General features: G+C 30.8%; 1 protein-coding gene across 1 annotated transcript; it reads right to left on the bottom strand.

Moving 5' to 3' along the window:
* Positions 1 to 1,935: 1,935 nt before the first annotated feature.
* Diap1 (Death-associated inhibitor of apoptosis 1) lies at positions 1,936 to 20,464 on the bottom strand. The gene is made up of 2 exons (XM_065503059.1): positions 20,279 to 20,464; positions 1,936 to 4,363 (listed from the first exon to the last, which is right to left on the bottom strand). Exon 2 carries the CDS (start codon positions 4,300 to 4,302, stop codon positions 3,061 to 3,063), a length of 1,242 nt encoding a protein of 413 aa, XP_065359131.1. The 5' UTR covers positions 4,303 to 4,363; positions 20,279 to 20,464; the 3' UTR covers positions 1,936 to 3,060.
* Positions 20,465 to 25,435: the final 4,971 nt, after the last annotated feature.

Consider the following 25,435-nt stretch of genomic DNA (forward strand, 5'->3'; position numbering starts at 1 on the left):
GAGCTATGACTAATTATGGACCGATCGTTATAAAATTAAGTAACATGACTTTTGTATATAAAAAGTTATTTGTATTGAATTTTATTTGAATACCAACATTTTTAAGAGATTTATGCTAGTTAATGTGATTTTCGAAAGGCTATGACAGCTATGACTAATTGTGGACCGATCATCACAAAATTTGGTGAGGCGGCTTATATAAAACTTATTTCAGCTGAATTTGGTTGGGATATCTATATAACTAAGAGATTTATGAGAGCTTAACTATTTTCAGATAGAGCAATATGCTTCGTCTTTGGGACAATAGAAAACTTTATACCAAATTTTGTCGAATAATCTTTGAAATTGCGACCTGTAGTTTGATTACATGGTCTACATGGACGGACGGACATCGCTTAATCGATTCATAAAGTGATTTTTTGGAAAAAAAATCTGACATTTCTAAACGGCTGGTCTGATCGGTATAAAATTTGACATGGGCATAGCCAAGGTGCAGATTGGTAAACTTTAAGGTGGGTGTTGGGACAATATTTTTGCACGTTACAAACATCAGGACTAACCCAATATACCCTCACCACTATGGTGGTGTCGGATATAAATATTGATAATTTCTCTAAATTCAAATCGATGGAAAAATTTCAAAATTTCCTTCTAACCCATATTTGAAACTTTCAATAAACAATTTTACCAATTAATTTCGTTTCCACAACAATTTGATCTTCATTCGGCAAAAGATTGGGTGAATTCCAAAATGTACATATGTATGCAATGCAACCTTAAAAAGTCGTAAACTTTGATCATGTTTCATATCGCAAAATGATAAAGTAAAAACAGGCAGTTGGTAAGTTTTTTTTTTTTTTTTTTAAATTTTAACTACGCGTTTGCATGCTTTGTCTTGATAAAGATATGGCTGCATTGCATACATACATTTTGGAATTCACCCATTCTCAACTCAGCAATAGCTGTATTAATCGTAAGTTTTTTTCAGAGAAGTTTCGACGACAGCAGAGCTGTTACAACAACAATCCTGAATCGTAACAATTCAACCTTCAAATTGAGTTATACTGCCGTTAAATTCGTCCTTTACGAATGTATTAACAAATAAAACAAATTTAAAACCAAAACCGGGATTTTTAATTTTGTCGGTTTTATGGAAATTCGTAAAAAATTCGTCCCAATTTTGTTCATACAAATGTCCTAAGTATCAAAACCATAGATGTCATTTAGATAGTTAACTGAGATCCAAAAAAAAAGCTATTTCATGTGAATTTATTGTCATGTATTTTGTATCTTCAAAAAGAGACAAATTTAGTTAAGCTGGTTCCAGAAATATGGCAATAGAAAACAAACAAAAGACAAATTCAAAGTGGTTGTGATTTCACACTCGTTGCCTATTGAAAATTGAATATTTTTTTATCGATCTGCAAACTGCAACCAATGAAAAGCGTTTGTAGAACGTCAAAATAACCATACGGTTCGATGATCAGACCTGTCACACATTTTGTTCGGAATGGTTTCAATTCCGTAGTTCTTATTCCGATAGATTTCGTTTTATGTTCTTCAGATTCCGTGTAATTTATTAATTCCAAAAATATTTAATAATTCAGTGTATCTGATATCAATTTGCGTTTTTATATTAAAACAAAAGTGAAGGTTTTGATTAAACATTTTAGAAAAACGAATAATTACAAAGAAATTTCAATTCCACTTTGAAAACTGAAAGTGGTTTTTCATTGCGAAAGAAATTATCGTATTACTTTTTATGAAGAAGCTAAATACGGAATTAATTCCACCTTCGATCGGAATGAAATTCTGTGACAGGCTTGGATATTACTTTTTTGAGAACTGTCATTTGTTTCATATCTGTAATTAAAACGTTTATATTTATATAAAATAAGCCCCCCATTAAATTGTAAAAATAAAACACACATACAGTTTGAATTTTGTAAAACATTTTATTTCAATTATTTTTCAAAAATATGTATTTTGTTTTTCTTGCAATGAAATTTTATAAATACTTGTTTTGCATTACGATTTTTTAATTCATATGTAAGGGTTTCATTTTTTTTCTGTTAATGCCAAATCAAAATAAAGTTAATTATTAAAATTATAAAAAGAAAACAATAAAGTTAAGTTATCCAATTATTAAAAAACAAACAAAAAATATAAGATTTAATTCAGTTTATTTGTGGTTTTTAGAAAAGAAAAAAAATTGTTAGAAATTTGAAAAGGTTTGAATAAATGATTTTAACTGTGCTGATTTGGTTTTTATCATATACAATTTATACATAATTTAACATTCACACACAATATGTATTTAGCTGGCAATCAGCCACAATCAGACATTACTACAACACTCTTCACGCACATTATTAATTTTATGATGCAGACTTATCTTAAAATAGAGATTTTTAGAAAAAATAGTTTCTCTTTTTCCTTTTTTATAATGGATTGTTTTTTTTTTGTTTTGTATTACTATTATTATTATTACAGATAGTTTTTATTACTAAAATGTATATTTATTTTATGTTTAGGGATATAAAAGAAAAAAAAGTATGTTTTTGGATTTTTAGATTTTGTTTTTAATTTTTTTTTTTTTGTATATTTTGAAGTTTTTGTTTAAAAATTAAATTGTTTGCTTATACATTTGGTCAAACAATTTTGGAAACGTAAGTTTTTGAGATCTTTTGTTTTACATTTTTTATTAATTATTATGAAAACTAAGATACTGCTGCTTAATTTAACATATGAGAAATTTAAATTAGTTTTTAACAAAGAAAATAAAATTTGTTTTTTTTGTTTTTCTAAATTCAACGGCCAGTTGAGACTCATTGTTCGGATTGAAACAAATCCCAACTGGCCGTTAAACCCGTTTTGTTAAAACATGTTGGATGATGCGGGAAATTATTATTAGAGAATTATGTACATTTGTAAAACTATGGCGTAGTAGTAGTAGTAGTGAGAGGAAAATTTGTGGAGGATGTAAAGTAAATTTTTGTTTGCTTTCATTATTATGGTTAGCTTTATAGCTATATATATAATAACTATTATTATAATAATTTATGAAAAATATACACGCATAACATCGGCAAAAGCTTTTCGACACAGGGGACACTTGGTCACGGACGAAGCACACTTGGCACAGGCCACCACATGACCACAGGGTAAAAACGCCGTGTTGTATTCGTTGGCATAACAAATTTTGCACAATTTCTCCTCGGGTATGACAGAGGAGCAAGACTTTTTGTTTTGTTCTGCTCCATTGCAGCTGGTGGCTGCCAATGTTTGTGCGGTGGCGCCACTGGCCTGTTGCTGTTCGCTTTCTTTTGGGCCAGTTACAGTGTTGACGGTTACAACTGAGGCTGCTGCTGGTAGTGTGTTGGTGGCAGCCACAACATTTTGCAACTCCCCCTCTTCAGGGGTGTTGGAAGTGGATTTTTTAAATCTATTTACAATAGTTTCAATATAAGTTTCACCCTTCATCAATTTTACATAACGACACTTGCCCATCCATAGGGCATGTTGCTCCCAGGGTTCATCATTCTCATCCCAATCTTTAAGACCGCCACCACAGCTGAAACACTTGACACGATCGCCCACTCCAGTATAAAAGAAGCCAGCCTCGGCTAGTTGAGCGGGTTTCTGTTTCATATTTCTAGGCCATTCGGCATAGGTACGCAAACGGGCCGTTTCAATGGCGTATTCCGGATATTCGGGATAAAATGTGCTGCTGCCACTACTGCTGGCCATGGCCGGTGAGGCGGGCGGTATGTCTGCAGCAGGTATTGTGCCTTCGGGAAATGCATTACGTCTTATTTCTATATGTTCATTTTGACCGCAAATATCATAACTGGGTGGCGGCAACAGACGTTCCAAGGCCTCACAATTTATGGGTACATTGTTGGTGGTACGACGCCTCAGTAGAGGACAATTTGGCGACCAGCGCAGATGTTCAGGTACAGGTTGATCCTCACGCTCCCAGCGACCGATTTCAACTTCACAAAAATAACACTTTGTCTTATCACTTTCGCCCAAATAAAACATGCCCGTCATGGCCAATTGCGTCTTGTCCATCCACTCCAATGGCCAACTGTCGAATGTCTTCAGACGTTCATCTTCTCTGTGGTATATCTCGCTCATGACATAACGTGGTTTGCACACCGCTTGCAATTGATCACTATAGGTATTATTATCGATTTCGTCCCGACCAACTTTACCCAGAATGAACTTGTATAAATTGGTAGGATTAGGGGAATAGCAGAAAGCGCTTGGTAGCGATCTCATTACATTGGCTCCAGACATTTTGTTTGATATTATTATTATAATTTTCACGAAACGTTATTACAACTGATTTATATTTGAACTGTAATGAAAAGAAAAACAACGATAACATGTAAGTAAGGATAAACAAAGGATATAATCTATAAGATAAGATAGTGTTATGATTAATTCTTTACAAATTCTAAGGCAATAATTGCTGTAAGTATAATGACCCTTGTGCTGATAAAACAGCTAGACCTTTTGATGGCTAATGTGGACCGTGGAACAAAGATTATTGTTAAAATGCAAATGATAAGCTGTTTTTAAAACATTTTTATTCTAGATTAAGGTAGAGGTTTCATTCAAATCAATTCAATAAATGTAGTGTAGACATGAAATACTTAATCTCTAGTCGGAATCGAACCTGTAACCATACTAACATCAAACTTACGGGAGCTTACAACTTGTCTTTTAAAACATTTTTATTGTAGCAAACTGATTAACAATTACAACTTGCAAGGTATTGTATTATTGCGAAAATATTACAATATTTGTTGCATTATCAAATTTCCAAGAAATTTAAAAAAAAAATGCAATGAAAACAATGATAAGACTGTATTTATTGCTAATAAAAGCCTTTAAATGAATCGTACATTCTGGAAATTTCCAAATACAATAACAATTTTATCAAGAATTTCCGTTTCAAAAATACATATAATTATTGATATAATTAGAAAGATAAAAGTGTATTTTAAGTAACCTATTTAATTTACTTGAAAATTCATGTATGCTTTTTTTATGTGAACATTTTAAAGATTATTCGTTTTTTGTTTATTCGAATAATATTTTATTCGTTGTATAAATCGTAATTAAAACAACATTTGTTTTATTTTACAGTTTTGATGAAAAATGTATAACAAATAATTTATAAATTTACCGATTATTCGCTTCAAATTAATCGAATAATATTTTATTCGTTAAAAAATTGGGTATTTTGAACAACTTTAATGTCAAATTGTAACAATTATCCGTTTTTAATTCCTAAAGGTTCTAATTTTACCGATTATTCGTTCCGAATTATTCGAAAAATATTTTATTCATTACAAAAAGTTTGTCTTTTTATTATTTTCCTTGAGAATTCATTTAAGCTTTTTTTATGCGAAAATTTTAAAGATTATTCGATTTTTGTTTAATCGAATAATGTTTTATTCGTTGCATAAATGGTATTTATAACAAAATTTGCTTTATTTCACAGTTTTTAAGAAAAATGTATAACAAACAATTTAGAAATTTACCGATTATTCGCTTCAAATTAATCGAATAATATTTTACTCATTAAAAAATCAGGTCTTTTGAAGTACTTTAATGTCAAATTGTAACAATTATCCGTTTTTAGTTCATAAAGTTTAGAATTTTACCAATTATTTGTTCCAAATTATTCGAATAATATTTTATTCGGTTTACAAAATATTGTCTTGTTATTTTTTCCTATTTAATTTACTTGAAAATTCATTTAAACTTTTTTTTATGTGCAGATTTTAAAGATTATTCGTTTTTTGTTTATTCGAATAATATTTTATTCGTTGCATAAATGGTATTTATAACAAAATTTGTTATATTTCACAGTTTTGTAACAAACAATTTTTAATTTTAGCGATTATTCGTTTCAAATTAATCGAATAATATTTTATTTGTTATAAAATCAGATATATTTTAAACAATTTAAAAGTCAAATTGTATGGATTACCGGTTTTTAGTTCACAAAGTCTCTAATTTTATCAATTATTCGTTCTGAATTATTCGAATAATATTTTATTCATTACAAAAATTTTGTCTTGTTATTATTTTACTATTTAATTTACTTGACAATTCATTTAAAGCTTTTTAATGTAAAAATTTCAACTATTATTCGTTTTTTTAGTTATTCGAATAATTTTAGTTATTATTATTATTATTCATTTGTTCTCTTTATATCTGATTTAGATATTAGTTCGATTCCCGCCAAACGCTAGAACTTACATTTCTAGATCTTTATGTTAATGTTCTGTCAAGAAAATACCCAGAAATATTGCCTTGGTAAACAATTTCCATTGAAAATTATGAAAAAAACTAGTAATGCCATTAAGTATTATGTTTTATCTTATCAAATTTACGAACTAGTATTCCCGGTATTCAGATTAGAAATCATATTATGGGTTTCAAATGATAAAAACTATTTTTTTTTTAAATAACATTCAATATATTTTTAATTTGCACTAGCAAAAATATTGATTTAAAAGAGTTTACGTTTTTTTATAATCTTCCGGCAAAACTCTCTGCTCTCTTATTATGAGTTAAAGAGATAAATTTGGTGGATTTTTACGAGAGTTCCAAAAATAAATTAAAAAACACAATTTTAGTGATGATAAGGATAGTAAAATGTTATACCAACGCACTCTCTCACACATTAGGAAAATATAAAATATTGATTTTAAAATACAGACTGCTGCGTAGATTTTCTTTACTACGTTTACAAATATTTTATGAAAATCGTTAAAATTATTATTTTATATTCTTATTGGAAATCTAACACTTAAAATTTGTAGATTTAACACTTTTACTTTAACCATGAATACCTGATAGTTGTTTAAAATCAAATTCAAAGTTTCTATTAATAAATTTTCACTATGCCTGGCAAACGGAGCCATCACACTGTCCAATTTTTTATATTAAAACACCCTTAAATATTAACAAAGTTTTGTTATCTTTTAGCATTAACAATATAATTCCATTTTTGTTTCTATTTTTTTCAAATGTCAAGTATTTTTGATTATTTGTTTACCTTTTATAACTTGTATTTATTTTAATTCTTTAGTTTGCTTATAATATTAACATTTTGTTTTTAAAAATTTCTTTGTTCTTGGTTTATTTGAGTAGAATTAATAATTATAAACCCGACTTGAATATTTTATATTTATAAAATATGACTTGTTTCGAGAAATTCTATTTAACGAATGACGTTCAATGGGAAAAATAGTTCACAATTAGGGGAAGTGTTCACAGACACTTAGATGAAACAATATTTGAAGAGAGCGAGATTGAGAGAGATAAGAAGAGTGCATAAATTAAATATATCTAGTTTGGTGAGAAAGCATTAGTTGTTGAAATTTAATTTTCCATCCCCTATGTCAATAAATTTTCCTTAAAACATTTGCCATGAGATGCCAGATTGAAAACAAGCAATAGTTCCCTCATTCCCTTTTTGAAATTAAAAGGGAATTGAAACAGAATTTATTATAAAGTTTCCATTTTATACTTCTAATATTGTTTACAAAATTTAATCTGGGGTTCCAGGATAATTCCATAAACCCTCTGAATGGACAGTTTTTAAATCTATCCTAATTCTTCTATTGTCACAGAAAGGCCATATAGGCTTTAAATCCAGTGTGTTAGAGGTAATACTAATAAGACTTTTTACTTATTTAGACTAAAAATTAATACACATTTGACAGTTCAATATGAATGAGATAAACATTTTCTACTTCTTCAAACCATTTTTGTATTGAAATCTAAATTTTTGTTTGTGTTCTTAACACATTTGCTTAGTTGTCATGATAATCATGTTTTTTTTATTTTTCAAATAAAAAGTTTTAGTCATTCGTAGTTAGTTTATGGCTAAATTAAGAAATTTCTAATTAAAATGTAGTCAAGTAATTCTACTTAAAATTGTTTAGAAAATTAAAAACACACCCACTTCAAACATGTGTTGATATACAAGGTAAAAACAAATTGCAAAAATAATTAAAAATATGTGTAAGCAAGTATTGCATTAGATAAGATAATAATTAGCTAAAACATTGAAACTATATCAAGAAAACACATTAATTAAAAGATAAAAAAATAGTGTCATTCTCCAACGAATTTTGACAGAACCTTTGGGATTGTATACCGAGCAAAAAGACTGGGTCGTGATCATCAAGTCGTTTGAATTATAATTCTACCTGTGGTTTTTTGACTATATCTCTTACAGACCTCTGTATTGAAGTATATCGGTGGACCCTTTTAGTACTTAGATGATCTTGAACGGGGCGACAGCAATCATTCCTTGATTACTTTTTTTATTGTCCAATACCTTTCAATAGATGAATACATATTTGGAGGATTTGATCTTTAGTGATCATCTAGTAAATTTAAAGTGCCTTTAAATCGGGCCAAAATATAGTTGTATCTGTCGGGTTTTTTGGCTATATCTCTTGCAGACATATGTATTGAACTTGAACTATTTTCTTTTATAAAATTTGACTCGGTGGACTGGTTTGGTACTTCGATAAGGGGATATTTCAAGGATTTAAATCTATGACGTTTGGTGATCATCGAGTAATTTTAAAGTGGATCTAAAGCGGGCCAAAATATTACTACCTTCGTTAATAATTTTTCAAAATATTGCTGACGATAGTAGTTCGTGGCATTTTTGGTCTTGAAATATATTGGGCGTTTTTCTTGATTATTTTTTTTATTTATATTTCAGCAAAGTAAACAAATTCTACATTTTCCTTTTGATTAATTTCCTATTTTTAAAATCTGGCATTATTTTGTACACATTGTTTACACACAACGCAAAACAAACATCTGCCATTAAAATGATTTTCAGACAGATAGAGAGAAATAATATTACAAGAGAGAGTAACTGTAGCTAGTAAAAAGAGAGCCATAAGTAAGCATATTATGAATGTACATTGTACATATGTGATGAATACACAATTTTTTTCATTTATTTTATTTTTTCTTAATTATAATTCTAAAAAAAAAATTAACAATAAACCACTATTGTAGTATGTAGTAGAAATACAAATATTTGAAAGGCACGCATAGTAAATAAAAGAGAAGAGAGGAGAAGAGAAGAGTTTGCCAATTTCATACAGACGAATAAGATAAGAGTAAAATACAAATTTGTTTTTAATAACTATCACTTAAAACGGGGATGATTATTGAAAAAAAAAAATGTCGGCTTTTTAAGGCAAAAACTTTAAATTTTATTAAATAACATTTAAGTGCATTTTAAATACATAAAAAATTAAAGGCAACTTCCCACTCTGTAATCAATTCAATTGAAAAAAAATCCACATTTTGTAAAGAAATTTTCCTCCTCTAGGTCCGCCCGTTAGTATTAAATGCATTCAATTTATAAAATTAGTAATTCTTGAGTCATCACTTTCATATCGCTTTGCTATTATGGTCCAGATTGTTTGCACTCGTAGATGCATGATTCTTATTTGTATGTACAATAGTACATACATATATTATTTACACTCACATTTAGTTTTAAAAATAAATGAATTTCAACAAATAAATAAATTTGCAATTGATTTAATTTCATTCTAAGAATTTGCACTTCGATCACAAAAGCAAAATGTGAATGTTATATTTATTCTCTCAAATATGTGTAGCAACAATTTTTCTAACAAATTCATTTTAACAAATGTAGATAATCTGAAAAGTGTTTTTACATTTCAAGAAATAATGCTTAGGATTTTTAAACAAGTTTGCCAATAATTTGATAATGACAAATTTTCGTTTTCACTTTCTAGATGAGATGAAATTTGTGATAATTTCTTAAAACATATTGCAATCCCGAGACTAGTGAAAATTCGCAATACTAATAATTATCAATTGAGGCCATCAACGCAAAAATGGTGTAACCCACAAAAAATTGAGTAATCCGTACTTAAATCAATCCGGAGCGGTGTCAATAGTAGGGTAAGTACGGGTACAAAATACTTGATTCAAGTACGGATTCATCAAGCCCAAAAATCTTAATTTTAGCTCTCCCTAAGTACGGCCGAGATTGAATTAATGTTAAAATGAGCTTGTTTCAAGAATTCTAAACTTGATTTAAGCACGAATTCATACTTGATATAATCCAAAAATCCGATAGATTTAAGAATATCCGAGATTGAATTAATGTTAAAATGAGCTTGCTTCAAGAATTCTGAACTAGATTTAAGCACGAATTCGTACTTGATATAATCCAAAAATAGGATTGATTTAAGCTCGAATTCGTACTTGATGTAAGCCAAACTAAAATTGATTTAAGAAAAACAAATTTCTTTTATTTAGTAGTCATGACACCACTACCCACAATAACTTTTAAAAGTACCTTTTAAGTCTGCTCTCTTAACCAATTACGTTGGTTTGTTATAGCATTCTAACGTCAATTGAAATAATCAATAGTTCAATTCTCTTTCTGTGTATTGTTTTAAGGCGTACAACAACTGCAAGTAGTTGAAAGAATTTTAATTATATTTTTTTCTAACATTCCATGTTAGCTTCAATTTTTCTGTGTATTATTTTACACAGCGATCATAGCCGCCAGATTAGACTTAGATTTATCGGCAATTTGAGGGTTTGAAAAATAACAAATGTTTTTGTTTAACTGAATTGAATTTCAGAATATTCAAATTATATTTCAGAATTTTCTAATTTTTTTCAAAACTGTTCCTAATGTTAAAAGAAACATGTTAAAAACTTGCTCTCATGTCTAGTATTTAAAGAAAATTTTGTTCTATTATTGCCAAAAATTCCAGATATTCAAACTGTCAACCCTGACTGTCATACAAAAACGCTTCTTTTCAAACACTAAAAACAGGAAAAATCTTTAATTGTTCACTTAAACATTCCTCAGAATATTTGTTAAATTGTTTAGAATGGACAAAATATAGGAAAACAACTTATTTCAATTGGCAATAAATTTGAAAACAGCGTTTATTTAAGCTGCATGTTGACATCACTGTTCTGAATATTTTTTTATTTGTTTGTGAAGTTGGTTCTTGTGGTTGGATTGTTTTCGTTGTTGTTGCTGTTATGGTTTGTTAAAGTAATTATTATTTTCACAAACATTCCAAAGCTCGATTTAATGTTGTTTTTCAAGTTCTTGTTCCCATAATAAGAAATACAAAGAGCAACAACAACCACAACGAAACAAAAGACCACGATTTAATCTAAAGCCCACTCACTTTGCACCAACTAAGTAAAATGTACAAAGTCTAACAATTGTTATTTATGCCAGCCAGCCAGCAACAACCATAATAAAATATTAAGGATCGTAAGAGAAACAAAAACAAAAAAGAATGCGCTGCAAGCCGCAAAATCTTAAAACAAAGTAATTGACAAAAAAATGTTGAACTAAATTTTTGAAGTTTTTTTCGATCAAAATTTTCGCATTTTTATTTCCAAAAATTATCCGTTTGGAAAACTTTAATAATTTTCGATCTTTCCACAAACATTCCTGATCATTTAGTCGAACATAGTCCAAGCGAATCGTGAGATAGATCAAAAATATCTCAAAAAGATATGGGAAAATAATCTTACGATCTCTCCAATAGAGTATAATTTCCGTTCCCCGGGCGCCTTTCAAGATTGAACTCGATAGCCCAGAATGATGCAAATGCTTTAAGCGGATATCCTCTAAAACATGTGTGAGACAGATCCATAAATCGCCAGCAAGATCCAGAATACCTCAAAAAGTTGTACAAAAAAAAAAAATGACGATTCCAAATTATCCATTTAGGAAATTTTCTTGTACAATAAATCTGCAAAATATTCTAATTTGGCGGACTCTGTTTGAAACCCAGAAACGATCCATAATGCTTTAAGCGAATATCATCAAAAATGTGTAGGAAAATATTCTTACGATTCCAAACTTGTATAAAATAACCCCCCCAATAGTCTAATTTGGCGGACACCGTTCAAGATTGATGCTAAGTGGCTAACCCAGAAACGATCCAAATGCCATAAATCGCCAGCAAGATCCAGAATCCCCCAAAGTCAGTCAAGGTCCAAAATCCCTCAAAAATGTGTAAGAAAATAATCTTACGACTCCAAACTTGTATAAAATTAACCCCAATAGATCCCAAGTTGGCGGGCACCGTTCAAGATCGTTGAAAACAGGATAACTGTTAAAAAAGCTTTAAGCGAATATCCTCCAAAACCTGTGTGAGACAGTTCCATAAATCGCCAGCAAAATCCAGAATCCCCCAAAAAGCAGTAGGAAAATAATCTTATAATTCGAAATTATCCATTTAACCCAGAAACGATTAACGATTAACAAATTCTTTAAGCGAATATCCTGCAAAACATGTGTGAGACAGATCCAGAAATCATCCGTAAGAAAAAGGTATTGAAAAATAATCTTACGATTCTAAATCATACATTTATTTAGAAAACATTCTTGTATAAGAAAATACTCCAAGAGAGTAAAATTTTGCTGGAGCTGGATAACCCAGAAAAGATTCAAAACCAAAAAAAAATGGGATGACAGAATGGTCTACCAGTCGAAAAACCCATATCGCGTTTTGTAAATAATGGGAATGTTTGAGACTTTAATCAACCAAAATACTGCTGCAGATAATGTTATATACCTTATTTCAAAAGACTATATAACTAAACAACAAATGGCATGATCTGAAAAAAAGTAATTAACAAATCATTCTTGTATAATAGGACCGCTTAGACCTTTTGGCGAGTGCCTTTAAATATCGATGATATGCGAATGATCCCGAAAGGATGAATACAGAAACAATCATAGAGGGTTTTTGTTTTGGAAAATGGTGCAGGTAATTGAGTAGTATGAAATACAAAATGAATAAGAAAATATTTCCAAATCTCTGCATATATCCGTCTCGGAGGATAAAGTTTGCAGTCTGATTGCTATTCTTATCCTATCTGCTGCCGCAATATTAACCTGCCTAATCTTTGTAGTACGATGTCATAACCAAGACAGTAGTGCTTTAGTCAAATACTCTCTATCCAAGATAATCGCTCTCTTAGACTTTTTATTCATTAATCTAAATAATCTAGAATTAATCATTTCTTCCATTTGTTCGACACATTCTTAAGATAGAACCAGAAACAGTCAGCAAGGTTTTGGAAAATTGAGAATTGAACGATTATCTAGGATAGAGAGTATTTGACTAAAGATCGTTGAACCTTCACGATAATTGAATAGTATGAGATACAAAATGATCAAAAGAATACTTACAAATCTCTGCCTATATCCATCTCGAAGGATACAGCTTGTAACCTGATTGCTATTATATTTGAACCCGCCCTATGCAGGCCTAATATTGACCCGGCTAAACTTTGTAGAACGTCCTTTAGTCAAGTACTCTCTAACCTATGCCATAATTAGTTATCTTCCTCTTACAGAAAATCTCAGAAATGCCAGATCATCTGACAAAATAATGCAAAATGGAGTTTTCGCGAAACTTCAATCACATGGAAACCATCAAATGCGAAAAATTCTATCAGCCTAAAGCGAAGTTAAAATCGAATGTACATCTATTTTTGGACCAATTGAAAGAAAGTTTGATTTAAAGAGTTTATGAAATACCAGCATTTGGTTGTAGGAAGAAATCAGTAGGAATAAAGCTTAAAGGATAGTGTTTGATAAACAAATAAGTTTTCTTTTCATTCAAAAGGATTATTATTTATTTAAGACTGCAGAAGTACCGATTTGCCAGATATGTACTTTCTTAGCCATCAACCTCATCATAATCCTCCAGCCCCAAGCCATTAGTAAGGAGTTTAGTTGTTGAATTTTTAACACAACAACAAAACCAAAGAGACAAGAGCCAAGCCTTAAGCTTTATCTTATGACAGAAATAAAAAAAAAAACTACAACATACAACCTCTAACTAACTTTGCTACGCTGGCTGGCTGGGCTTTTGGTGCAGCCACATAAATGGTGGTGGTCTCTTTTGAAGTTTTTAATTTTTATTTTTATAATTTTTTTTTTATTTAATGCAGCCGCTGCAAACTTTTTATTTGTACGACTTAGCCAACATACAACAACATAGTTAAAGCCAAAAAGGAGATTGTATACATTTTCATATGAAACTGCAAATAGCCAGGCAGCCCCAAAGTGAATCAAACCGAACCGAGTTAAACCAAACCATACCCATATACAAGCATCTTATAATGGTTTCATTTTGTTGCTGTTGCTGCTTTAATGCTGAGTTTGCCGCTTTTAACATTATGGCTTGAAGTTACATGGAAACCAAAGCAATCAACGTTTTTCTTTTTAGATTGTTTTTTTTTTGTTTCTTTTTGTTTTTGTAACAACAAGCAACAGACTTTACATCCCAGCATCAGTCAGCATCTTTGCATTGGGGTTTTCTTATGTTTTGCCATCGACATCGAGTGAATGCAATTCACAATGAACAACACCAATAACAACAACAACAGCAGCAGCAGCATCGACTTTTAAAACTGTGAGAAAGTTTCAATGGAATGCTGTCAAACAAGACTCAATGTAATAACAAACAAATGAAGAAAAAAACACAAACTAAAACTAAAACAAAACGAAGAAAAACTCACACAACACACCAACAAACCAACTCTGTTGAAAATGCATTCACTGAGAATAACAACAACAACAAAAAAGCATCAGCAACAACAACAACAACTGCATTCCAGGATGCCATATTTTTTTGTGTGTTTATGTTTAGTATAACCCTGTTAGCGATTTTATTTTAGATTTGCAATTTAATGCAAGCGACTAATTTAGATAAACAAGGAGAATTCCAATAAAACTATATTTTGCTCTTCTGAAGACGAATTTATTTAAGCTGACTGACAGATACCCCCAGGTGGGATTGATGTTATAATTCTGTGTGTTACAACATCGAAATATTGATCGTATACCCACTAGAATTCAATGATTGACAATACAATGGAAACTTTTTTGAAAACTATTTTCCGTAATTTTAATTTTTAGAAAAAATATTTCGTGTATTTCTAAGATAAATTCAAATTTATACAAAAACAATGGAAACTTTTAAACTTTTCTTGCAGAAGAAGACTAAAACAAAAAGAATATGCAACACAACGATGAAAAAGAATCATATTATACCATTATTTCAATATTACTTTTATTTTGATAATTTCCTGTGTTATTTAATTCTTTTTTTTACAAGAGCCCAATAGCTTTCCACAGGCCGAAGTTCTGCTGCTTTTCTGATAGTAGTGTTCGGTGCTCCTCGAAAGAGTTGTTTGACTACTTTTGCACCAATATCTGTTAGACCTTTTTTTCTTCATAATCTAGGTTTTCTTTCAATGTTCAAATCTTCCTTATACTGTTTAATGGATTTTGAAACAGTGTGACAGATTTTTTGGAAAAGTTTTTATTATTTTTTCACGTACTTTTCATTCGCTGTCGATTTTGACCGAAATAACAGTTGAAAATTTAAATATTTTAGAAAAGATAATGTTCCCATGAAATATCCATTTCCCTCGAAGGGAAAATTGCTATCGTGATATTCCCCTGAACTTTTCATTCACAATAGTTGATTTTCTTCGTAACAGCTGTTCATTGTTTACAAAATTCCATTTAAAAATTTCACAACATGGGGAATTTTTTCACGTGAACAAAGTTTATGAACGTAAAATGGGAAAAGGGAACTAACTTCATGTGAAATATTGATTCGCGATAGGGTTGACTGACTCTAAATTATAGCACGAAGGAAGCTTTATAAAGGAAATATTTCAAAGGAGACGACTGATTATTTAATTGGTTCAATGAATCGTTGCTGTGGAACAGTATTAACAAATACTTATAATAAAGAATACTTCATAGTTTGTTTTACTTTTTGAAAATTTAATTAATTATGTTCCTATTTTTTCATGTTAAAATAAATAAAATACTAAAAAATACAAATTTCTAACGAATTTTTATAGATTGTGATCTATTAATTTAATATTTGGAAAAGTTTCCATTGTATTGTCAACCACTGTAAGTCATCTAATCTCTGACAATTGAACGACAAATATAACAAGAGTCTGATTTATTTTAAAATGTATAACAAAATCTCTAAAACCTTTATTTATAACATGAAAATTGTTTACTAAGCTTTTTTTTAATGTATAAGCTCGAAAGAGAAGAAGAAAAAAAAAACAGCAATATGGCAACATATTTGGACAAACCCAACCAAGCGACAACTAGTCAGTCTGTCAGTTTTTTCAGTCAGCTACACAACATGAAACATTAAGTGCAACAACATAAAAAACCAAATTGTTTCCCAACTATAGTAAAAAAAGTACGAGTAGTAAAAAAGCCAAAGCAGAGTACATTATAGTACTACTACTCGTATTTGTAAAACTTCGAGTTAAGTTAGAAAGAAATGACTATATACTCCAAAACATATAGAAGCCCCCGTCATACATGTCGGATAAAATACAAACAAAACAAATGAAAAGCAACACAAAAAAATAAACATCAATGGAAAATAAAAAATGTTAAAGAGGTTCAATGCACAGCTATGGGGTTTGGGGTACAAGCAAACATTCATACATATGAATAAATAAATTTATATGACTGGCATTTGTTTTTGTATGTTGTGCAAAGATTACAAAGAGAGACTTAAATAATAATAATAATAAAAAAAAGTACTCGTACAATTTCGTTCATATAGTGCAATAATACAATAACAAGAGAGGGAATATATCAGGTTTAAAAAATTTACAAAGTTTAATATTATTTATAAATTTTTTTAACCCTGATATTATTCCCCCTCTTCTGTGCTAAATTTATTGATCATAACTTTACATGGAATTTCTAAAATCCAATAGGCCACAAATAAAAAGGATGGATAATGGCTCGGTTTTGCCGAAGGATAATAGATCGGCATTGAAAGTTTTAAGAACTGAATGTAGGAGTTTGCAAGTGAATTGAAATTATTAAAGTACTTATCAATCTGGTATGTTTGTTTTCAGTATTTATTGTTTTTATACTAATTTTTATGTATTTACGATTATATACTTATATATATATATATAAGTGTTTTTCCTTATGTACCCAAAAGTGTTGTATATGCGTAATATACTTGTGTGCATTTATTGATAATTGATTGGAAAAAAACCCAGAGGAGAGGGGATCCCTGTAATTTACAATACAATTGATAAATTTCTCCATAAATACAAGTACTTGTATTGCAGTATGAGATCATGCTATTATGAACAATTTAGCTTTTGTAAAAGCTGATTCAAGCTTAAACAAATAGCAGCAGTTTAAGCTAAGTTTACTTTAGCATAAGCTAAAAATTATTAATCAAATATTTGGTCAAATCACAAGGTCTCCTATCATGTCATATTGTCATAATGTTCTAATATTTCAGAACTGGACGGCTCGGCTTAACCGACTCTTAGGCGTTTGGAGCAGGTCTCTGCTGCTTGGTTACTGTAACATACAGTATTATTTTAGGACAATTTTAGCTTGAAAGAAAATGACAACATTTTCAAACCATTGTGAAATATTAGTACATTATGACAATATGACATGATAAGAGACCTTGTGAATTGATCAATTGTTTTTAGTTTTGGTTTAATATGCAAATAGTATCAGCAATGTGTGTAGCTTTATGTCATTAAATAATGTATACTTCAAAGTCTCAAGGCTTATGTCCATAATTTAAAATGCAATGGAAACTTTTTATATTTAGCCTAGATCTTAATAATAAGATAATTAAAATAGTTACGCTAAAATTGCATGTGTGAAAATACACTTATTTGTCATTCGTTCATATTCTAAATTACTAAAATTTTCGATACCGTTTGGATTTCAAATCTTGGAATTGGATTCGAAAACCATAAGGAGTGAAATTTTTAAATTTCCCTTAGTGAAAGTCCGGAACCACACTGAATTACAATCATAACCGTTTCCACCTTTGGTTTTCAAATCTTGGAATTGGAAACAAATCTCCAACATTTTTAAATTTCTCTCCTTATGTCTCTAAGTGAAGATCCGGAACCACACTGGATTGCAATCAGAAAGTTGTCACATAGGCTTATTTCTAAACTATTAATAGCACGAAGACTATATCTCAATGCCCCCCAAAAAATGGGAGATAGAACCCACTTGTAGCAATACCATACAATTAATGCACAGATAACGCGAACTGAGGTTTATCTATCGAGAAAGCAATGGACACAGGCCTCTTGCTCGTAGGATATAACTTCCTTACAACGAATTTGCAGAAGCTGTAGGTTAGGTTATAAGAATGACACGGGTTCAAATAAGTGTCAGTGTCCAAAGAAGCTAAGAAGGTCCATTACGATTCCTATTCCTACTTCTCCATCTCATCCTTTTCCACTCTAGAGGTAAGGCGAATTAATATTCCCATATACTATCTATTGAATGCCTAATTTAGATCAATAATAACCATGTGTTAATGTCTCTAATATCAGTAAGCTGTAACAACGTAGAGGAAAAGACAACGAAATACCTACTCTGTCACTGCCCAGTTTTCAACTCTTCATCGATTGATTTGGGAATGATCCACTCCTTCATTTATACTATATAATTTACTCATTATGGTTTTATTGAAAAGCTGAGCAAACATCCTTTAAAATTATAAAAATAAGGAGTTTTTGTATAAAGATGTCAAAGGTCAATATTTGCTTAATTTTGAGATTAAAGAACAAATGACCTTTGACCCTGTATACAATACAAATCGAAACCTAGGCAACTCTCCGTCCTATTCGTTTAAGTGGTGACCGCCTTTAGAATAGATTTTCCGAAGCCCCCTCATGTGGTATCAATATATCAGATATAGTCAAGAGAATTTGGTATTGAAAATAAGCAAAATCGGTTCATAACTAAGTGATATGTAAGTAATAACTCACGACTAAATCAATTATTTAAATTTTTGACTTTTGGAAGCTCCCAGAAAACTGAAACAAATTAAAAAAAAAACTCAAATCTATCAGAAATACTGGCAATGATTCGTTAGAAAGAGACAATCATCAATGAAACACTGGCCATTTTTTTTATTTAAAAATATCATTACATGGGAGAGGTGAACATAAAGGAGACAATTTTAAAATAATACATTCTTCTACCGATTTTGTATTGGATCTTCAAGGATTCCATTAGATTATCACTGAAACAATGGAAAATGTTCGTTGAAAATAGCTCCATTTGGGGGAGATTAACCACCTAAAGGGGAAAATTTTAAAATTTTTCTACTGATTTTGGATTAAGGCAATAGATTCCATTTAAAAAACCGGTTAAATATCTATTTATATTGTATATATACTCAAAAAAAAATCATTATACAATACAAATCTCTCTATATGGTAACACTGTTTTATCAATGCGAATCCATTGCCCTTTCGATAGGAAGAGAGCAATTTGTAAAACAATAATGCCAACTTTTGTCAAACTCAAACCCTAAACTGAATAACACGTAAAAATTCCAACTTTTTGAATAAAATTATATTCTTTCAATTGAATATGTGGGAAACAGTTTAGCACTTAAATAAAATATGTAAAACATAATACAAATGGCAACACTGACAGTACAATACTTACATTGAATTGAACTTGTAAAACATAATACAAATGGCAACACTGACAGTACAATACTTACATTGAATTGAACTTGTATAAAACAAAATGGCAACTTTTGTAAAGCAAAACAAAAAAAAAAACGGAAAATAACTTTAAAAATATAATTTTTGGCAAACATTTGGGGAACAAGTTTCAAAACTAAGCAAGCTCTATTTGTGGGAACTCACTCACACACTTCACTTATTAAAATATACTGCAAAAATAGAGGGACAAATCTGATAGTTAGCAACACTGATAGTAAGTTTACCGTTCAATGAGGTCAATTTAGTGATTTATGCAAGTTTTCTACAAAATAAAGTTTTTTTTTTTTTGTTTTGTAAATTTTTACTATTTTGTTTGATTTAACATTTCCACAAAGAAATATTAAGCCATTTTTTTAATTTACTATTCGATTTAAAAATTTAAAATTTTTTTAGTAATTGTAAGTTTATTTTTTGTATTTACACTTTAAATAGGAGATTTAAATTTATTATTATTGTTCCAGCTGTTTGTTTGCTTCAGTTTAAACTCTTATCTTCATTATATTATGTTAAACTTAAACACTTACAAGTTGTATAAATAAATAAATAAGTATTGTATGTAACACTGATAAAATATAAAAAAAGTTTTCTTCTTTTGTTTAAAAATAAAACTTACCCAAAACAAGATGATTTCAATATTGCTTGGGAAAGTCTGCTGTTGTATATATCCAATATCCACAATTTAAATTCGTTTAAAACAAATTAATAAATTTTCTTTAGATAAGCGTTTTTTTATTATTCTTTACAATAACTTCCGTACAATAACAATGTGTTCGTATTTAGTTTTGCAATATTTCAATCATTATTAACTTTTTTTTGTATAATATTATTACTTAACAATTAAATAAATAATAATTTAGCTCTTTAATTATTTTTATAATAATTTTCGTTTCACGATTTGACTTCGTGCGCCTTATCGTTGTTGTTGCTAACAAACTAAATGCACTAGTGAAGTGAAAACATCACAGAGCCACGAAAATTCCCACACACACAGAAAATCAACTCTAAAATTTTTTTTTCAAGAGAGAACGATACTGTCTCTCGCATGTGGAAGAAAAATATAGAAAAACCTAGATGTAAACAAATAAGTAAATAAATTAAAATAAACAAAACGAAAAGAGAGAGAGAGCATAAAGTGCCTTTATACGAAATGGAAAAAAATGTATTAACCAAGCCTAGAAAGTCATGCCTATATACATACATATGGATATGTAGTATGTATTTGTTTGGGTCTGAAGTCTAAGCCAAAACATAAAATAACAAAAAACATAAAATACAACAAACTTAAGGCCAAGAAGCATACAAAACAAAACAACAACAAAAAAAACTTATAATAAACATGACAAACAAACTCAGCAGCACGGTGAATATGAGAAGACCCAACCAGGCAACATCATATCTACCCATAGAATAGAATATATGTACTCGTACTTGCACAGCTCATATGTGTAAACATTGGAATGCAGTTGGACAACTTTTTATGGTGTTAAGTTTCTTCTTATTCTTGTGGCAACCAACATAAACCAAAAAATTACATTTGCCAGCCGTTCTTACTAATTTTGTCTTTGACTTCTTTATGTTGTTCTGTAGATTCCTTAACCAAAGCTATGACTTGTTCTTAATGTTGTGGTTATTGGTAGAAAACTGTGAAGAACCTTAAATTTGTTTGGAAGGATATCAGCAGTATAAGTTTAAAATTCAGGAATTTATCCATTTTGAGCTGTCATTTGAGACTGAATACAAAATATTTGCAACATGTTTCACTGCTCTTCTGTTACTGTCACTCCTAAATATTCCTGGTTCACATGACAATCTTCGCTTCGGAACGATTCGAGGATCTCTAAGCTCTTTCCTTAGGGAGGTAGTGACTTATAATGCAATTGTTCTCGCTCTTCTCAGCTACGCTACCATCCATTGACATCCAATGTCAATATTTGGATCTGAACTGCTGAAGTAATGACCTCCGAAAAGGACCTTCAATTTGTTTGGAAGGATATCAGTAGTCTAAAGTTTAAAACTCAGGAATTTATCCATTTTGAGCTGTCATTTGAGACTGAATAAAAAATATTTGCAACATGTTGCACTGCTCTTCTGTTACTGTCACTCCTAAATATTCCTGGTTCACATGACAATCTTCGCTTCGGAACGTTTCGAGGATCTCTAAGCTCTTAGGGAGGTAGTGACTTGTAATGCAAATTTTTCTCGCTCTTCTCAGCAACGCTACCATCCATTGACATCCAATATCAATATTTGGATCTAAACTGCTGAAATAATGACCTCCGAAAAGGACCTTCAATTTGTTTGGAAGGATATCAGTAGTCTAAAGTTTAAAACTCAGGAATTTTTTTTCCATTTTGAGCTGTTATTTGAGACTGAATAAAATATTTGCAACATGTTTCAATGCTCTTCTGTTACTGTCACTACTAAATATTCCTGGTTCTCATGACAATATTCGCTTAGTAACGATTCGAGGCTCTCTAAGCCTAAGATTGTTAACTCAACGAAAACTGTATCTACCGTTCTCTTTTCTTAGGGAGGTAGTGACTTGTAATTAAATTGTTTTCGAAATTCTCAACTACAATGCCAACGACACCCAATGTCTATATCTGGATCTGAACTACTGAAATAATGACCTCCAAAATGCGTTCCTATTGTCACGCATCCAACCATCCGATTTTGATACATCACCGCCATGGTTCACACATCTGCATGGACTTTATAAGCTATCACAATGACATCTAAAAAAACCGACTGTCTTTGGCAAATGTTCTTAAATAAATCTATCCTCGTGATCTCCCATAATGAGAGTCAACTAATCAAGAATACACTTCAAACCTTTGTCTTGCCAAAACTGATTTATTCTTAAATGCAACCGTCAACGAAATGATATCCGGAAATTCCACAAGCGATTTTAGATGGTTAGTCCTATTCTCACTGGATCATATGTGTGAGATGTGCAATTTTCAAAAACAAATGCCTTACATCGGGTTCTACCATTTCATTTCGTTCGTTCCAGATCTTCTCGAACTTTGGATTTTTACTCCACACGTTGACGAAGAATGTCGTTCGCATTCTCGAATTGATGTGATGAATACTTGAGCTGTTAGATCTCTGGGTTGTGTTTCGAGAGTGGAGGGAATTCGAGTGAATCATACACCAAAGTTCTTCCTCTACAATTGGAATTTCAGCGGATTTCGTTACAATCAGCCTGATACTGTCAATGTAATCAATACTTAACTCGTTTCGGGAGTGATAGCAATAGTCGATTGTAATCTAAAAAAAAGATTAAAATAAAACCCTTACAATCGGAATATCAACCAGTTGTAACTCGGCAAACATTGTATTCTGTGGTGACGTGATGTCAGTCTACACTGACGGTCCAAAAATCGTGCAATGGCTTCAGAACTTTCACTTCGATTCAGCCGCAAGAACAATACGAGAATTAAATCTCGAGACGGCGACTATTAATATCTACGTGGAAAGTCTTGCATCGACCTAGGCTTTCACTTCAAAGTAACAAGGTCGAAATATCCTCTTGGTAGAATATGATTGTTGAAAATGAATGTTGAAAATGATAGAACTTAGTCGAATATAAAGAACCCTTAGAATCGGAATATTGATCAGAGGTGATGCGATGTGAGTATACACTGACTGTGCTCCAAAATGGAGCACTGGCTCCAGAACTTTCATTGATGAACTTGACCTCTTGATTTCGCATTGATTGCCCATGCCTATATCGTTTTCCAGGCAGATATTTACGCCATCGGTTCAACAGCGAGAATTAAATCTCGAGACGACGACTATTGATAGCAACGTGGAAAGTCTGGCATCAACCAAGACTTTCAACTTCCTCTTGGTTATGGTATCGAATATGATTGATGAATGAATGTTGAACGTTATAGAACTCAGTCGAATATTAAAAATGCTCTGGCTCTCTCTGGCACGAAAATGAACCAGGGCTCTCTTGCATCTTGTATATTTACAGGGCACTGAATGATTGAACATATGTAGGAAAGTTTGGGATAGGAGAGCAACTTCTTTTGGAGAAGTTTCCTGAATGAAAAAGTGGAAGAATCTGTACAAAACCACAAATTTAACTTATATATCTTGATACAGCCCTATTACATGATCTGAACTGTCTGACAAGTAAAAACTTTTAAGGTTTTATGGATTATACGGGGAGTATATTCGTATTTATATCCACAGTAAGGCAGCTATTAAATCTTTATTGGGTGTCTATCCGATATCCAAGCTGATACTTGAATGGCAGCACAATCTTTGGTTGGACTCTACCGGGATTTACAGGCATTCACTTCCAATTGCCAAAATCGACTGATTGATCACTGTATCTCCATCATTGCTCAAATGACCGGCCCAGGAGATACCCTAAGATTGTGCACAGAATAGATTAACCCTTGTAAGACCAAGCTATCGTCGATCGAGAGCTCTGACAGATATTTCGCGATGTCAACTGCGTGTTCCTGAACTTCCTGACTTGTATAGAATTTCTCGTGACGAGGGAGGGACGGATTACCTTTTTAACCACTAACCAGCCCTAATGGATTGAAAATTCAAGTATCTTTTTGTGCAATTGGACGGATCTTCCGCAAATGGACGTGAAGAGAGTAAATGCCTTAATTTGTACATATGGATTGAATGCTGAAACCTCTTTCGTTTCTTATTCAGATATAATATCAGTATTTATGGAAAAGAAGGGAAATGTCCCGAGTAGATTGACTGTTTAATCTAATCTAATATCCTTTAGAATTCACTAAGAGTTTGCTACGACTTGCTGGCAAATTTGTTTATAAAAACCAAAAACATATTGTTAGTGACATGTTGCAGCTGTATAAAAATAATATTGCTGAATACAATCGAGTGGTCATGTGCAAGTTTTGTTAATAGTAATTTTATTTATAACGATATAAATAATACAATTACAAGGTGTTTTTGTTTGTTTTTTTTTTAATTTAGCTGTGCGCTGTGGTTTCGAGTTGTTTCCTTCTTTTTCATAATATTTTTTCTGATACGTTCATTAATACTTTTATAATTTATGAATATAAATTCCAGAACAACTACAATGGATGCTGAGTGTTGGTTACTTTATGTAGTTTTTTTCTTAAAGAATTGTTTTTATTTATTCTTGTTTTGAATAAAGTAGCAAAAAATAGCATTTGCTCACGACTCCTGTGAATGGTTTTTCTTCAAGTGTGTTTAAATTATCATTGTATTGTTTTCTGTTCTTTGCCCTTCTGCTGCTTCTTGTTGTGTAAATTGAAACTCCAGCATCTCAGTTTAATATTAAAATACAACTGCTTGCTACCAGTAGTACTACTACTGCTAGTAATGGCTGGTTGGCAAAATACAAAAAAAAAAAAAAAATCAAGAAAAACAATCCACTTTGTATCTGGTATCACTGCATTCCAATCTCGTGCATGTACCCAAGCAACATAAAACAAGTAAAACAATCGCTCAAGTACATTCTAACGAACTTCAAGTGTAACCACATAAATATTTTCAATATTAGTTTCTTTATCATCCTTTATTTTTCCAACATAGATGTTTTCAGTGGTTAGTACAGAGAAAAGAATTTTCCCAAGGAATTCTTTTCCAATGCAATCTAACAATCTTTAAAGATTTCTATAGCTTTATAATGTGGTTAGAATAAATTTGATACTTTTTATAAAGTAAAGTAAATTCAAATCTTTCCTTGAAATCTAAAATAGTTTAAACAAAATGTTAAAAGTCACTTTTCTTAAGTAATTGGATACTG

Source organism: Calliphora vicina, chromosome 3 (genome assembly GCF_958450345.1).
Source record: "Calliphora vicina chromosome 3, idCalVici1.1, whole genome shotgun sequence".
Lineage (NCBI taxonomy): Eukaryota > Metazoa > Arthropoda > Insecta > Diptera > Calliphoridae > Calliphora > Calliphora vicina.

Excerpts from the sequence above, each read along its gene's own strand:
- Diap1 (XM_065503059.1), bottom strand. The coding sequence starts at position 4,302 with ATGTCTGGAGCCAATGTAATGAGATCGCTACCAAGCGCTTTCTGCTAT.